At 45.8% G+C, this 16,879-nt stretch overlaps 1 protein-coding gene across 7 annotated transcripts in view; it reads left to right on the forward strand.

The window, feature by feature from the left end:
• Window positions 1–16,879, forward strand: part of ABCC4 (ATP binding cassette subfamily C member 4) — a 234,314-nt gene that overhangs the window by 63,389 nt on the left and 154,046 nt on the right. For all 7 annotated transcript variants that reach the window (XM_040991240.1, XM_040991237.1, XM_040991242.1 and 4 more), the window contains 4 exons: window positions 9,603–9,692; window positions 11,177–11,340; window positions 14,823–14,948; window positions 16,239–16,488. In XM_040991240.1, coding sequence (XP_040847174.1) covers window positions 9,603–9,692; window positions 11,177–11,340; window positions 14,823–14,948; window positions 16,239–16,488 — 630 coding nt within the window. The remainder of the gene's footprint in view (window positions 1–9,602; window positions 9,693–11,176; window positions 11,341–14,822; window positions 14,949–16,238; window positions 16,489–16,879) is intronic.

The raw sequence follows: 16,879 nt of genomic DNA on the forward strand, positions 1-16,879 counted from the left end.
CAGTTGCAGGGCTCCAAGGTTTTTGGTCATACTCACCTGCTTCCCCAGGCCACAAGCAGGGAGCTGGGATGGGAAGTGGAGCGGCGGGGACATGAACCAGAACCCATGTGGGATCCCGGTGCATGCAAAGCGAGGGTTTAGCTACTGAGCTATTGTGCTGGGCATCCATTTTTTTTTAAAAGATATTTTTCTGGGTTTCAAATTTGTGATAGGTGTTATTTGTTTTCATGTCATTGTGGCAAAATATATGTAAACAAAAAATTGGCCATCCTTATGCTCTCAGGTCGTTGGTGTTTGTCCTTCACCTTGTGATCCTCCTTGCCATCCGCCTCCAGAGATGTCCTTGGCATCCCCAATGGAGAAACATTCATTCTACCCCTCCCCCATCCCTGGCAACCACCCTTCTACTCTGTGTCTGCAAATTTGGTGCCCCAAGGACCTCATGTAGGCGTAATCCCGTGAGACTGGTCCTTTTGTGTCCAGCTTCTTTCCTTTAGTGTAACATGCTCAAGGCTCATTGAGTTTTGAGAATGGGTTTAGGCCACACAGTCGCTCGATAGTCCGTGAAAAAATGATACCGTTCCCTTCCCCCCTTCATACACACAGTGGCAATGAACTGAAGGAAGGGCTTTCAGAGGAGACGCTGCCCCCTCAGGCTCCTTGCCTCCACAGGCACCTCTGTCCGCCTGTGTTCTGTCTCCTCTGGGACCCATTAGCTTAGCTAACAGGGTCATTTCTTTGTTGGTAATCTCGGTGAGATAACAGCTTTTGGCACACAGTGCCCGTTTGATCTGCTTATCTTTCTACAATGAGGAGGAGAATATGGGATTTAGAAGGAGGGAACCCAGTAGAGTGTGATGGGTAGCATGTCTCCTTGTTTCTAGCGCCTTTGTGCTTCTCAATGAAAGAATTAAGGCCTTGGTGCTTTTAATGTGCTTCTTCTAAAATGTGTATGGTGGATAAATTGTTATTTAGCTAGCTTTGCCTTGGTCATTTTCTTTTCTTTGTGTTGCACAAATCGCTGTTTTCTTGGAGCTTCAGAGGTGCTATTGAAAAAGAAGCAAGTGAGTGGAGTAATTTCACAGCATTAGAAAGCTGTGCACTGTTGCTTTAGGACTGCTGAGTGGACAAGTCCTCAAGCTGATTGCTCTGATGAGCATATAGCATTAGGAATCTAGGAAACCCCAATTTGTAAAATATTCCCATTTCGACTAATTCTTAGCAAAATTGATTCAGTGGATTCTGTAGGGAATATATTGCTTCTCCCAAATACTCTTTTTTTGTGGGGAAGAAGGCACGTGGTAAACAGTAATTAAGAATTCCTTTAGACACACGATAATTAGGGGTATATTTGTCATAAAAGGTAGCACTGGCTTCAGGTGGAGGCTTCTATGACTGTGCCATTTTTGATTATGAACATTTATTTATTTATTTTCATTTTCCTGGTGTTCTTTTAGAGACAGGAAGGAGGACAGAAGTCTGATTTTTAAAGGAGGATAGTTTGTAGTTTTGCTCTTCTGTGGGAGTGGCTGTGCATTTCATTTGCCTGTCCCTTTCCTCCGCACGTCCTGAGCCTTGTACACCCTGTGTCGCCTGCCAGCTCAGCCGCTCCACCTTTGCATGCCTTGCTCATCTATGTCCCTTCCTGCAACTGCTTCCAACAAAGAAAATGGAGACGAAGGCTCTCTCAGTCATTGTTTCGGGTTGTGACCCTACCTTGAACAGATCACCGTCAAACCATGTGACGGATTCTTTTCATTGGCTTCTGTATAGTCTCTCCAATAATTTCTGGAAAATTTCTTACCACCATTCTTGTTGACTTCACCTTCAATCAGCAAGAGATGTGTTTTTAAAAAATGTATGTAGGTATTTGAAAGGCAGAGGTATGGAAAGAAAGGGAGAGACAGAGGGGGAGAGAGAGAGAGAGAGACTGACTTCCAATGACTGGTCCCAGCTGGTGGCAATGGCCAGGACTGGGCCAGACTGAAAGTAAAAGTTTCATCCAGATCTCCCAAGTAGGTGGCAAAGCCGAAACATTTGGGCCACTTGCTGCTCTTTGCTAAGTGTTTTAAAAGGGAGCTGGATTGGAAGTGCAGTAGGTGGGAATCCAAACCAGCCCCTGTGTGGGATGCTGGCATTGCAGGTGCCAGCTTAACCTACTGTACCACGATGCCATGACGTATCTATTTATAGCTCAATAACTGTATTTTCTGAGACATCCCCAAGTATTAGAGATCGTCCCAGGGCCCACAGTGGGAGCACTGTTTTCCTTAGGATCCAGCGTACTGTGTGGCAGTTGCTGGCGTGGTCAGATTGTGAGAACCTGGCCATACACTGTTTTATCCCGTATGCACCTGGGCTGTAGAACTTCTGGGAATTGTTGGCATTGGAGGAGCTGGCCTCTGGAATTCAGAGCTAGGTGCTTTGATGGGACAGGATGGAGTGTGGGAATGTGGGGAAACAGAAACATAACACTCCCGGGGTATTTCAGAAGTAGGCAGTACAAGATCCTCCGCCTGACACAGAGCAGGTGTCTTAGATGACCCCTTTTCCCTCTTTGGGCTGGATCTTGGGGTCCACACGGTGACTGCTATGCTTCAAAATGCATTTATGCCCAGGGCCAGTGCTGGCTCATCCTCTCTACATGCTTTTTTGGCCTCTTGTCTTAATGATGATCATGAAAAGGTAGCACTGGAGTTAAACCACCTGATACTTCTGGAAACTAAATGCCATGTTCTTTGAAGCAGACACAGAACTTATTTTTTCAGTACCATCTGTCAAAGAACTGTGTTTTTTTTTTATTGGAAAGTTAGATATACAGAGAGGAGGAGGAGAGAGAGGAAGATCCTCTGTCAGTTGATTTACTCCCGAAGTGGTCACAACGGCTGAAACTGAGCTGGTCCGAAGCCAGGAACCAGGAGCCTCCCCCGGATTTCCCACAGGGTCCCAAGGCCTTGGGCTATCCTCAACTGCTTTCCCAGGCTACAAGCAGGGAGCTGGATGGGAAGTGGGGCCGCCAGGATCAGAACTGGTCCCCTTATGGGATCCTGGTGCCTGCAAGGTGAGGACTTTAGCTACTAGGCCACTGTGCTGGACCCATCACAGGACTTCCTGTGTAAGTCTGCTGATTTGTGTTGTAGCCATGGGTAGTCAGAGAAGAAAATGACCCTAGATGGTAGAGCTGTCTATTGAAATTGATAGACTGTGGATTGTATGACTTCTGTGAAACCATAGAGGCAAAGTGACTGTATCACCTCTTATGTTAGGACGTTTCAGGGTCTACTCCTTGAAGACGGGAATGTTCTTAAATTACACAACCACGACGTTGTGGAATAAACCACTGCCTGTGACATTAGCATCATGTGTAAGCTCAAGTTCAAGTTCTGGCTGCTCCACTTCTGGTGCAGCTCCCTGCTAATGTGCCTGGGAAACCAGCAGATGGTCCAAGTCTTTTGGACCTTGTACTCTTGTATGAGCCCCAGATGAAGCTCCTGGCTCCTGGTTTTGGCTTCGCACACTCAGGTTGTTACAGCTATCTGTGGAAGTGAACCAGTGAGTGGGAGATGTCCTCCTCTTTCTCTTTTTCTGTAGCTCTGCCTTCCACACAAATGAAATAAATCTTTAAAGAAATAGTTGATGCAGCCATAACAGTGGGCGTGGTGGCATTTTCTCAGTAACTTTAGCCAGCAGTGTTGGAAAAATACAGTTTTCTGCTTCAGGTAAGTTAAACATACTCAGCCTAGTTGACCATCATGATAGTACCCAAATTACATGGCAGCTGCATTCTCTGACCAAGTCAACTTTAAAGTAGGGCCATGAACCAGGAAGAAACGGGAGATGCCAAGCAGGTGACTGAAGCCTGTGCCCTCTGTTGCAGTCTGTTGAAGTCTTTTACGCGCCTTCTCAGAGCCGTTCCACTTGGACTGTACTGCAAAGCCTGGTTTAATGCCATCAGAAGTTGCTGGGCAGACGGGCTGAGCTTGTGAAGGTCGGATCATGGCCTACTAGCAGGGGACAGGATGGTGCGGTCAGGGCAGATGGGCTGAGCTTGTGAAGGTTCTTTGGCTGATGGCCTGCTAGTGAGGGACGGGATGGTGCAGTCAGGAGCACAGTCCTCTGGGGCTGCCATGGAGACACTTTTCACACAAAGTGAGTTAGCTGTTAGTGATAAATCAGGAGTGGGAGTTCGTGAGGTGCATCTTTTATTGGAATGGCTGTTAGACAAGGGGCTTTAGAGGTTTCCTGGGGGATGCTGCACTTTACCAGGTGGAGAACTCATGACCACGGAGGGATCTTTCTCCTGCCCTCCATCCTTCCCCTTCCCCCACTTTGGCAGTGGTAGTTGTGTTTCCACACTTGAGTCTTGTGTTCCACATTGACTATGAGAACTGGAAAAAAAAAAAAGAATTAGTGTACTTTTCAAATGAATGACACATATGGCTTGATCTGTGTTTTTTTAAAAAGCTGAGTAAAAGTGATGCCTTGGTGTAGCCTGAGTAAAGGAAGTCTGGTTTATGAACCATATATAAAGCCTGTAAACTCATTTGCTCTGGCCAAGCCAAGGCAGCTGCAGGCAAGACTGGTAATTTAGTTAATCTGTAGCAGGCTAATTTGCAGGTTCATAGTTTTATATGGGTCCCAAATATTGTTAAACATGTGCAAATGATGGTCCTTGGTGGAGAAGAGGTTCTTGCCCCCTACTTATAGATTATTGAGCTGTCTGGGAAACCAGCTGCATTTTCTTGCCCACCACACAGTAACCAGAGTGTGAGGTGGATCCTTGCTCTCCTGCAGTTTGCTCTCCACTGACTGAATGACCATACAGGTTTGTTGTAACTAATTTTAACAGGTCTACCCTGTTTTCCAGTTTTCATGTATTACAAACAGCAGTACCATGGGCTCAAGGAATGTTAAGCCTTTGGGCACATCCCCTGGTTTCTCCAAGGATATATAAATTATGATTTTTGGTAAGCCAGGTTTCTTCCCAAGGGTTGTTGACTCTTCAGACTTGCCCCCACGATAAAGCAGAGTTGAAAAAAAAATGAAGTAAACGTGGCTCACTGCTACCAAGAAACTGTGAACTTGCAGGCCAAACAGCCTATGTGACCTTTAGCACCTACCGACCCAATTCTCATGAATCAAGGACCAAGTCTGGTTATCTCACAGATGGCTCCAAAGCCCAAATCTGGTTATCTCACAGTGGCTCCGAGTGATTAAGTAGGTGGTTACTTTAATTGCTGGACTGGAGAAGAGCCCAGCATGGGCTGTCCAGCCGAGATAGGTAGGGAATGTGTGGTATTACCCCCTCACCTCACAGTCTATTGTGGGTTGCCCCTTTTGAAGCTATTGTGGACTGCCCAATAGAAACCATGGAATGTGCTGTTTGGGGCCACACTCTGCTAAGGGGGGTTGGTCCCACCTGGCAGGTTAGTCAGTTGCCTTGCCTCTCATTTATAATAAAACTGGTGAATGTAGCATTCTGTTTTAGTGGGCAAGTGGATGCAACATTTGGTGTGTTGTCAGGAATCAAACCTGGGTCAACTGCTTGGAAGATAGCTATGTTCACCACTATATCAACAATATATCAATCCCACGCCATTACATAGTCAGGGTGTTCTGTCTTTGCAGTCTTTGTTGATTTCAACAATTCCACAGATTTACAAACATAATTCTGCAGTTTTAATTTATCTATGTTTGAGTCAGAGTATTTGCATATATTCATTAGACTGGATTGTATATATTCATCATATATTTGTTATTGTGATTTTCTTTTGTGAATTTCCTTCATACAATATTTTTTAAATGGGTGTGCTTAAAGTTATGTAATTGATAACTTATTTTCTCTTAATTTACTAACTGAACTGTTGATCTGACTTAGTATATATAAACTTGTTTGCTTTTTATTGTTCTCATAGTGGAATTCTTTTTGCTTGCATAATGAAAGCAGACAAGTAATATCTTTCATAACATGTTGGCTTTGGAAAGTGCAGAACCAACAAAATAGGCATAATTCTTCCTTTGTAAGGTGCTTTTCTTACTCAGTTGTCTAACTTGTATTAGTGTGCATTAAATGGCAGCTGTGGGGGTGGACATATGGCCCAACAGTTAAGATGCTGGCTGAGACATCTATATCTCATATCATAATGCCTGTTTTTTTTTTCAAGATTTATATATATTTCTTTGAAAGAGAGAGAGGGGAGAAATGGAGGGAAGGAGGGAGATAACGAGGAAGGGAAGAAAGAGAGACTGGTTTATTTCATTTACTGGTTTATTCCTCAAATGGCTGCAATGGCTGGAGCTAGGCCAGCTTGGATCTGGGGGCCAGGATCTAGATCTCCCACTTAGGTTCAGGGTCCACAGACTTGGACTCTCCTCTGTTACATTCCCAGCACATTAGCAGGGAGCTTGATTGGAACTGCAGCATATGGGCATTCCACTGGCACCCATGTGGGTTGCTGGTGTTATAGGTGGAGTTTTAGCATGCTACCCCATGGTGTTGGTCCCATACGGTGTCTGGTTTTGAGTCCTGGTTCCACTTCTGATTCTAGATTATCACTATTGCATATTGTGGAAGGCAACTGGTGATAGATTAAGTAGTTAGGCTCTTGCTATCCATATGGGAGATCTGATTTGAGCTCTGGGCTTCAGTCTGGCCCAGTCCCTATTTGTTGTGAACATTTGATGGCTAGACTATCTTACATGTCTGTCAGCTTCTCTTTCTGAACCCTTGTCTCTGAAAATAAAAATAGACAAATAAAAATAATGCTTAAACAGACAGAGAAACCTTAACCCGTATGAAGCGGAGAAGGCACATTCCAGGAAATGGGAGAGGACTGAACAACAGCAGAGGGGTACCTGGAGACTGATAGACACAGGAAAGCAGTGGACACAATGGTGTGATGTTGCAGTGACTGATACTCCAGCAGCGTTCAGTGAGCGGCAATGTGAACTCCACTGGCAGCCGAAACTCCACCAGCAACCAGGTGGGAAGGGACATTCACGGACCTTGGGAGGTGAATCCAGACAATGAACTGCTCGTCCTGCCAGGCTGTTTGATTTGACCAGGAGCAGAGACAGAGCAGCAGATCTCAGATGGGCAGTGTGGGAGCAAGGTTGATTTCATAGCCTAGTCTATCCCCTAGAGCTGAATCAGGTGCCATTTTGTTTAAGGAGCCAAGGGCTAAGGAACAGGACTGTGCTTGCACTGAGCTGGGAGTGAACTCATTTCTGGCTGAGTGAACTGCACCAACGTGGCATCCTACAGGTTCCACCCAACACAGGTCTGGGTAACACTCAGACCTGACTGCCAACAGATCAAGAGCTCTAGTAGTGGTACATCAGGCACCATTTTTTGTACATTGTGGTAACAGCTTTAGGACTGCAGGGGACAACAGTGAACTGTACATGTGCTGAGCTCCATGAGAACTCCCTGAATTCAGTGGATTGCACTGGCCCCACGGGCAAATAATACTGACTATGGAATTGTATGACTCAAAATAGGTCCATGTGGCCCTCAGACCCAATGGCCAACAGGTTCCGGCAACAGGTTCCACCAACAACCTAGCTATACAGGACACCTGGTCTGGTATCTCCCTAATCCTGGGACCTGCTCCAACTGAAAGTGGGAGAAATGTTGCAGAGACAACGGTGCAACCTCAGCACGGTATCATAGGAGGTAGAGACTGGTGAGCCAGGAGCTGGAGCTCAGGAGACCATGGTGGAAATGTAACATAAGAACCCAGACCTGGAACTCGCTGGAGAGAGTGGCACAAGTGGCTGCAAGCAAAGAGCTGTGTACCAACTGCAAGAAGTAAAATTGCACTATAGACCTGTGGGTGGCGCAGCTTAGAAACCTACCCCATGGAGAAGACTCTGCTAACCAGAAGTACAATGACCAAGAGCAAAAGAAGAGACAAAGGCAAAATGAATAGTACTGAAGATTCCCCTGCAAAGGAGCAAAAGCCTTTGCCAACCTCAGAGTTAACTGAGGAAGACATTGAGAAAATGGAGGATAAGAATTTGAAACACTTTTATAAGCTTCTTATTAACAATGAGAAGCTCTTAAATCAGATGTTCAAGGGATTTAAGCAATATGTCGCACTGGAAATGAATCAAATGAAAGCTGATCTATCAGAAATGAAGAATCCAGTGGAGCAAACTAAAAGTACAGTGGAGAGTCTCCAAAATAGAATGAAGGAGACAGAAGAAAGTATCTTAGAATTGGAAGATATTTCTCGTCACCAGGGGAAAGAAACAAAAAGCTGGAAGCAGAGCTCGATCAAGCTAATAAAAAGTATTCAAGAATTGAAAAACACCATTAAAAGGCCACATATAAGAGTTATGGGAGTCTCAGAAGGTGCAGACAGAGAAATTGGGATTAAAGGTGTATTCAGTGAAATAATAAGGGAAGATTTCCCTAATCTGGAGAAGGAATTGGGAAACAACATCCAGGAGGAGCACAGAGCTCCCAGCAGGGTTGACTAAAAGCGATCTTCACCACGACACATGATAATCAAGCTCTCTTCAGTCAAACATAAGGAAAAGATCCTTAAATATGCACAGGAAAAAAGCAATTGACATATAGAGGAGTGCCAATCAGACTCACAGCTGACCTCTCACAGGAAACTGTACAGGGGCGACATGTTCTTAAAGCAAAAAATCATTGGCCCAGGAAAACGTACTCAGCAAAACTTAACCTTTCTTTGAAAATGAAATAAAATCCTTCCACAGTAAAGAAAAATTAAAAGAATATGTCTCAAGCTGCTGTCCCATTCACACCTGAATCACTGGTGCTTGTGTTCTTGTCTTTCAAGTAAAGAAAACAGGATCATTTGTCAGTGTATCTCCTGGGGTGCCTGAAATCTTCCACCTTCTAGAAACTCAGTAAATACTTGTCGTTTCACTCTCGTTTTTATTCACAGAATGAGGAAATTAAGATGACAGATGTTTAAAGGAAAACATGTGGAAAATTATTAGTTGATTCCAGATTAATAATCCAAGACCATTTGCCAATTTTTCTTCCTTTGATAACCCCTTTTCCATTGACAACCTTTCTGTCATTATCTAAATTGACTTACAATTACTTTAGTTGACTGTTAAGTATAAACTCATATCCTGTTGTGTGTGTGCATGTCCAATTTCATGAAAAAGTGCGCAGAGGCAGTGTGGTAGCTGTTTGGTTTGGCTGGTAATACATGGATGCATCCCAACTACTCTGTCTCTGGTCCAGCTTCCTGCTCATGGAAGTGATGGCTCAGGTATAGGGGTCCCTGAGACCCACATGGGAGACCCACATGGAGTTCCCTAGCTCCTGGGCTTCGTATTGGCTCAGCCTTGGCTGTTAGAATCCTTTGGGGAGTATATGGATGGGTCAGAAATCTGTGTGTCTTGGCCAGTTTTTCAAGAAATAAAATGGATTATCAGTGAGGTGGGTTTTTTTTCCTTTTCCATTTTTTCTTCTTCTGTCTTTGCAGGCCATGGCTGCTTTTGCCCATGCTTACGGCTGTTGTTGGCAGTCATCCTGGTCTTCACACAAGTGTGTTCAAGTGTGACTTAATAAGCATGTTGGAAATGTAATTCTGTGTTCTTCTCTTTGATTTCAGGCACTTCGTCTTAGTAACATGGCTATGGGGAAGACAACCACAGGCCAGATAGTCAACCTGTTGTCCAATGATGTGAACAAGTTTGATCAGGTAAGTTGCATATCTGTTTTTATGCTTAACCTCTTGAAATGTGGGTTTTGATGTAGGCCTAGATTTTGTTGAGGACTTAAGATGAGGATCTGTTTAACCCAAATTTCACTTCTCCTGTGTAAAACGTAGTTACAGTAGTATGAGAGTGCCTCACATAGTTCTGGAAAATGAAATTAAAACATAAATTTACTTTAGCACAAAAATACTTGAAATCTGTGGATGGTTTTCCTGTAATACTCATTTTCCATGGACTTTTCTGAGGACCTCTTGTAGCTATTCATCCTGTAACTTTGAATTTTGCAATCATAGGCAGGGCATAGCATTTAAGGCACACCATAGTTGAAAGTTGCCCTTTTTTTTTTTTTTTTTTGCCTTGATTGCCCTTTTTAGCTCTCAACCCATGGCCATGCAATTGTGACTGAGTTTCTAGAGGTTAGCTCTGTTGTAGGGACATTACCTTTCCCTGTGCCCAGAACAGTATCCAGTCCATAGGAACCCTTTGATAAATAATATCAACTTATTACTAAACCCCAATAATGCAGGTGCCTAGCAGAAATAGCCAACTCTTCATTATCCTGCTATACCCAGCTTTTTCTTTAAATGACTTATTTATTTTTGGAAAGGCAGATATGCAGAGAGAAGGAGAGACAAAGATCCTCCGTCCACTGGTCTACTCCCAAAGTCGCAACAATGACCAGAGCTGAGCCAATCTAAAAGCAGGAGCTTTTTCTGGGTCTCCAATGCAGGTGCAGGATCCCAAGGCTTTGGACCATCTTCTACTGCTTTCCCAGGCCACAATCAGGGAGCTGGATGGGGAGTGGAGCAGCCAGGACATGAACCAGTGTTCATGTGGAATCCCAGTGGATTTAGTCACTAGGCTATTGAGCCAGGCCCTGTACCCATCTTTTACACTTTGCTTCTGGAAGTTTGGTCATCTTGTGCTTCCTAGCTGCTGAACAGATCTACCTTGTACCAGGACCACTTCTGTTCAGGTATCCTCTCATCAAAAAATCTCATCAAAATATATTCTTTCTGCTCCACTCAGGGTCAGGGAGGACTAAGACTTCTGCCCTGAAGAATCTGGAAGCCAGCCTGGGAAATAGATACTTGCATACAAGCATATAAGAAGTTACTGGAGAGTGCAGTGGGCACCATAATGCAGGCTTTTCTGGGTGCTGAGTGGCTGCAGCAGAGGTAGGGACTGAGCAGTGTAGCAGAGAGAGCTCTGGGAAGGCCTTGTCCCAACTGTGAGTTGGGCATGCTCCCAACTACCTTCTAGCACAGGTGACTGAAGTTGGCCCTCTGTGGCCCCTGGGCAGCTTCAGCTGCAGAGGATTCTTAGTTGTTTATCCTAGCAGGTGGAAAACCCATCGTACTCTTGACAGGGTCTTGTGTGTTGGTCCATAGCAGGCTGTTTCTGTCCCATGGTGTCACGGGTTTTGCCACTAACTAGGCCTAAGAACACTTTGTCTTTTCCTTTGAAGGTGACAATCTTTCTGCACTTTTTATGGGCAGGACCACTGCAGGCTGTCGCAGTGACTGCCCTGCTCTGGATGGAGATAGGAGTCTCCTGCCTTGCCGGGATGGCGGTCCTGCTCATCCTCCTGCCCTTGCAGAGTTGCATCGGGAAGCTGTTCTCGTCCCTGCGGTAAGAGAGACTGGGTGCAAGCAAATGGATCCCGTGTGATTTGCAAACAGCCCTCATCAGCCTGGTGCTTTTACTCAGGAACAAATGGTTTTTATTATCACTTCTTTGCATATGTCACAGGCTCCTCAGGCTTATCCAGTGGGGGCTCCAGCCTTCAGCTTAAGGCTCATCTCGAAGAGGGAAAGGTCAAAGTATTTGCTGGCTGCTGCAGTCCGCTTTTTTAGGCATTGGAACCCCTCTGTAGAGTATCTTTAACACAATTTACATCTGGGCACATTATTTAAGTGTGTATTATATAGTCATAGACTGAGATGTATTTTAAAGATTTATTTGTTCAAAGGTAAAGTAGTAGAGAGGGAGGGTTGAGGAGAGAGATCTTCGTCAGCCACTGGTTTGCTCTTGAAATGCATGCAGCAGGGAATCAAGATGGCGGAATAGGGTAAGGACACGTTTAAACGGACGGAAAAACACTTAATCAGGATGAAGCAGAGAGGATACATTCCAGGAAATAGGAGAGGACAGAACAACAGCAGAGGGGTACCTGGAGGCTGATAGACACAGGAAAGCAGTGGACACAACGGTGTGGTGTTGCAGTGACTGATACTCCAGCAGCGTTCAGCTAACAGTGATCTGAACTCCACCAGCAACTGAAACTCCACCAGCAACCAGGTGGGAAGGGACATTCACTGGGAGCTCAGGTGGTGAACCAGACAATGAACTGCTCGTCCTGCCAGGCTGTTTGATTTGACCAGGAGCAGAGACAGAGCAGGAGATCTCAGATGGGCAGTGCGAGAACAGAGTGGATTTCACAGCCCAGTCAGGCCCCTATAGCTGAATCAGGTGCCATTTTGCGTAAGAAGGCAAAGGCAAGGGAAAGGACTGAGCATACACTAAGCTGGGAGTGAACTCATTTCTGGCTGAGTGAACTGCACCAACATGGCATCCTACAGGTTCCACCCAACACAGGTCTGGGTAACACTCAGACCTGACTGCCAACAGATCAAGAGCTCTAGTAGTGGTACATCAGGCACCATTTTTTGTACACTGTGGCAACAGCTTTAGGACTGCAGGGGACAACAGTGAACTGCACATGTGCTGAGCTCCATGAGAACTCCCTGAATTCAGTGGATTGCACTGGCCCCACGGGCAAATAATACTGACTATGGAATTGTATGACTCAAAATAGGTCCATGTGGCCCTCAGACCCAATGGCCAACAGGTTCCGGCAACAGGTTCCACCAACAACCTAGCTATACAGGACACCTGGTCTGGTATCTCCCTAATCCTGGGACCTGCTCCAACTGAAAGTGGGAGAAATGTTGCAGAGACAACGGTGCAACCTCAGCACGGTATCATAGGAGGTAGAGACTGGTGAGCCAGGAGCTGGAGCTCAGGAGACCATGGTGGAAATGTAACATAAGAACCCAGACCTGGAACTCGCTGGAGAGAGTGGCACAAGTGGCTGCAAGCAAAGAGCTGTGTACCAACTGCAAGAAGTAAAATTGCACTATAGACCTGTGGGTGACACAGCTTAGAAACCTACCCCATGGAGAAGACTCTGCTAACCAGAAGTACAATGACCAAGAGCAAAAGAAGAGACAAAGGCAAAATGAATAGTACTGAAGATTCCCCTGCAAAGGAGCAAAAGCCTTTGCCAACCTCAGAGTTAACAGAATGTGGGGGGATACAGAATTCAGAAAACTCATTTTAAAGCCCCTGAAATGCATGCAGCAGACAGGGCTGGGCTGGGCTAAAGCTGGGAGTCAGGAAGTCCATCGGGGTCCCCAGTTTGGTGACAGGAACCCAAGTACGTGAACCTTTGCTGCTCTCCAGGTGTCAGGAGATGCTGCTCTGGAAGCAGCGTAGCTGAGATTTGAAGTGGCACTCATATGGGATGCTGTGCTTTAACGAATTATGTCTCAACACTCATTGCATCAATTGAAATATTTCATAGGCCCAATTTCTTTACAGATTTTAAAATTTTAAGAGAGAGAGAGGGATCTTTTGTTCACTAGTTCACTCACCAGATAGCCACATTGTTTGGGGCTGGACCAGGCTGAAAGCACGAGCCAGGAGCTTCATCTTGGTCTTCTACTTGGGTGGCAGATCCCAAACACCGGGTCCATCTTCTGCTTTCTCAGGCCGTTAGCAGGGAGCTGGATTAGAGGTGGAGCAGCCAGGACACAAACTGGCATTTACGTGCGATGCTGTTTTTAGGTCGGTCTGCCTGCTACAGCATAAGGTTAACTCCAATTTTTTTTTTAATTTGTTTTTGGTGATGTTTCCATAGTTGATCAGGATGGGAAGAGTTGAGAATCAGGGGAAAGTGGGTGAGACCATTGTTCACAGAATTTCTTTTTCTTATTCCTGTATCAAGGGGAGAAACCATACCTAGCCTCCCAGTAGCCTCAGTGCCCAGTAACCACCTGATGTCGTCCCAGGGTCCCCATTGTGGAGCACGTTCTGAGGGTTCTGCTCGTGTGATTTTGACAGTTCTAAGATACTGTTGATATCACTGCTCCAAGGATGAGGAAATCCTTCCAAGGTCAAATAGGCTGACATAGTCCACCTCCGAGTCTCCACCTCCCAGACATTTGCTGTCAAACTTTGCTGGGGTAGTTGATCAATTTGTTCTACCCTCCTTCCTCTACAAACCAATGGGTGCTGCAACAAAGGCCAGCTCTGCACACCACACAACAAGGGGAGCTGCAGCCTAGTCAGAGGACTCCTAGTAACCCCCATGGGACCGTCCCCCAGCTCTGGTTCATGTGACTAGACCCAATTCTTACTGCATAAAGTTTTGCTATGTTTGTGCTTGAGCTGTTGCCTGTGTGTATATGTGTGTGTGTGTTGTTTTTAATTCAATGTTCCCAGTATGTTATGAGCTCCCCAGGGCAGGTCAATCTTGGGGGACATCTTTAGAAAGTTCTGCAGTGCTCACCATGTCCATGGTAGCAAGATGCCTGTTGATGAAGAGTTTAGTGGTGACACAGTGACTCAGACCTAAACAGGTGCTAAAGAACTGGAAGCGAGTTACTGTCAAAGACTTCCAGAGATGTAGGGGCTGTTGGATTTTGCTTTGCTGCCTTCGGTGTTTTCACACCTGGAGTTTGCTGTTTCTTCTTTGCCATCAGGAGGGATGGTCCCTGTCCTTGCAGACTGGTGTGGTGAGGCCTGCCTTGCTCTTTCCTCGTCTGATGGGATTAGCAGCCCTTGCACTCCTGCCCTACATCACCTCTGCTTGTGTAGTTAGGATCACATCCCAGCACCCTGTTGCCTTCTCCACCCATGTGGCAGCTCCTTCAAGGAGGCGACTGTACCTGCTTCATCACTACATCTTCCTCGGTAGTACTGCCAGTTCATATTGAGTTGGGATAAGCTGTGTTGTCAGAGCAGAGGAGCTGCAGGCCGTCAATGGATGGTGGGTCGTGCCTGCGCCTGTTGTGGAGTGCCAGCTCATCTCTCCCACCTGTCCCCCTTAGGAGTAAGACCGCAACCTTCACCGATGTCAGGATCAGGACGATGAATGAAGTTATAACGGGCATCAGGATCATCAAAATGTATGCTTGGGAAAAGTCATTTGCAGATCTTATTACCAGAATGAGAAGGTACGTTTCTGTGAATGGCATGGCCCAATGTCTGCTTTTTTTTTCTACTTCCCATTTTGTCCAGAATCAGTTTTTGAAAAATTTCAATGTGTTTTCATGAGGGTGAGCCCTGCAGGTTTAAATACACTGGGCTAGGACACTATTTGAACTTGGGATTCCTCTTTCTTAAACAAAACAAAAAGAGTGTACCTGTTTTATGACTAAAATGAAAGTGAAATTCTAAGTGTTTCTGAATAACTCATGATTCTGTTAATATTTGACAATGTATAGCCTTCAAAGAGAAACCGTGATTATGTCCATGGGAAGTTTACAGAGATGGGGCAAACCTGTAATGGGCCAAGCAGCCATGGTATTAGTTACGGTTCCACTGATAGGTAAAATTGGCTTTTGATTGAAATATTTTATTACCTTTTGTGCCCCAGCACCTGCCACCTGGCACGCCTCATCTTTGCACCTGCTCAGGCCTCTCCTTTTGTTTCGATGCCCTCTGGCCATTGCCAACCAATGACCCTCCCTGATGCCAGCACTTGTACTTGCCCTGCTCTTCTGCTGCTCCCAGTGGGCACTGTGCTTGGCACCTCCCATCTAGGGTCTTGGGATCTCTCACTTCTGAGGTTGCCTTTTTCTTCTTCCATGAAGAAACTCCATCTGCAGCCCGTGTCACCCGTATCTTTCTGCCATCAGAGAGGTACTCTGTATGAGGCTTGTTTATGAATGCTTATTATTTTTTAAAAAACCCTTTTTTTAAAAAGATTTATTTATTTTGCATTTTAAGAATTACAGAGAGAGGAGGGGACACAGAACAAGAGGAATCTTCCATCTGTTTCATTACTCTCCAAATGGCTGCAGTGGTCCAAGGTTGAACCTGGGAATCAGGAGTCTCCCCCTGGTCTCCCATCTGGGCATAGGGGCCCAAGGACTTGGACCATTCTCTGCTGCTTTCCCAAGCACATTAGCAGGGAACCAGGTCAAAAGTGGGCAGCCGGGACTTGAACCAGCCTCCATTTGGAATGCTGGCCCCACAGGCAGGGGCTTAACTTGCTATGCCATAGTGCTGGTCCCATGAATACCTGTTGAGTGAATCAGTTTTGATGCTTGCTGAAGCCCAGTCTGGACCCAAAATGTGACATTGTGACAGTGAGCATTTTACCCCAGCATGCCTAATACTATTTGATATGCAGCAGTTTTTTCACTGTTTGTTTTAATCTGGAGAGCAGCCTTGTGCCAGAGGCATGTGGATTTGTGACTTTGTGTCAACACTGCCTTCAGAGCTCCTGTTCGTTTTTCCAGGAAGGAGATTTCCAAAATTCTGAGCAGTTCCTACCTCAGAGGGATGAATTTGGCCTCGTTTTTCGTCGCAAGCAAGATCATCGTGTTTGTGACCTTCACAACCTACGTACTGCTTGGCAATGTCATCACAGCCAGCCGCGTGTTTGTGGCTGTATCACTGTATGGGGCTGTGCGGCTGACCGTCACGCTGTTCTTCCCGTCAGCTGTTGAGAAAGTCTCTGAGTCAATTGTCAGCATTCGGAGAATCAAGGTCTGGTGCGACGTGGTGGGGAGTGTTGTGGATGGCTCCTCAGTGAGAGGAGACTTCCAACGGCTAGGTGTCCCTGTGTCCCAGAGAGGGGGAACTCCATCAGTACCAGATGGGCTGTGTGCCGCCCCGTCTTAGAGAGGGTGTCCTGAAATAACACACACTGTGATCATGCATGGGGCCAGGGCCCTCTGTGTCGGTAAGAAACAACTGCAGGTGTGGTGAAGCCCAGGAACAGATTCCATCTCCTGTGCAAACTTTATGAGTGCAGTGGATTCCCTTTGTACTGGGAAGAGAAGAGCTTGCTTAGATGGGCAGGTTGGCTCCAACCTCACCTAGTTATTATCCTTGTTGAAAATCAGATTCTCAGTGCTGGCGTTGTAGTGCAGCCGAT

This window comes from Ochotona curzoniae, unplaced genomic scaffold (genome assembly GCF_017591425.1).
Source record: "Ochotona curzoniae isolate NIBS_2020 unplaced genomic scaffold, NIBS_Ocur_1.0 contig_64, whole genome shotgun sequence".
Classification (NCBI taxonomy): Eukaryota; Metazoa; Chordata; class Mammalia; order Lagomorpha; family Ochotonidae; genus Ochotona; species Ochotona curzoniae.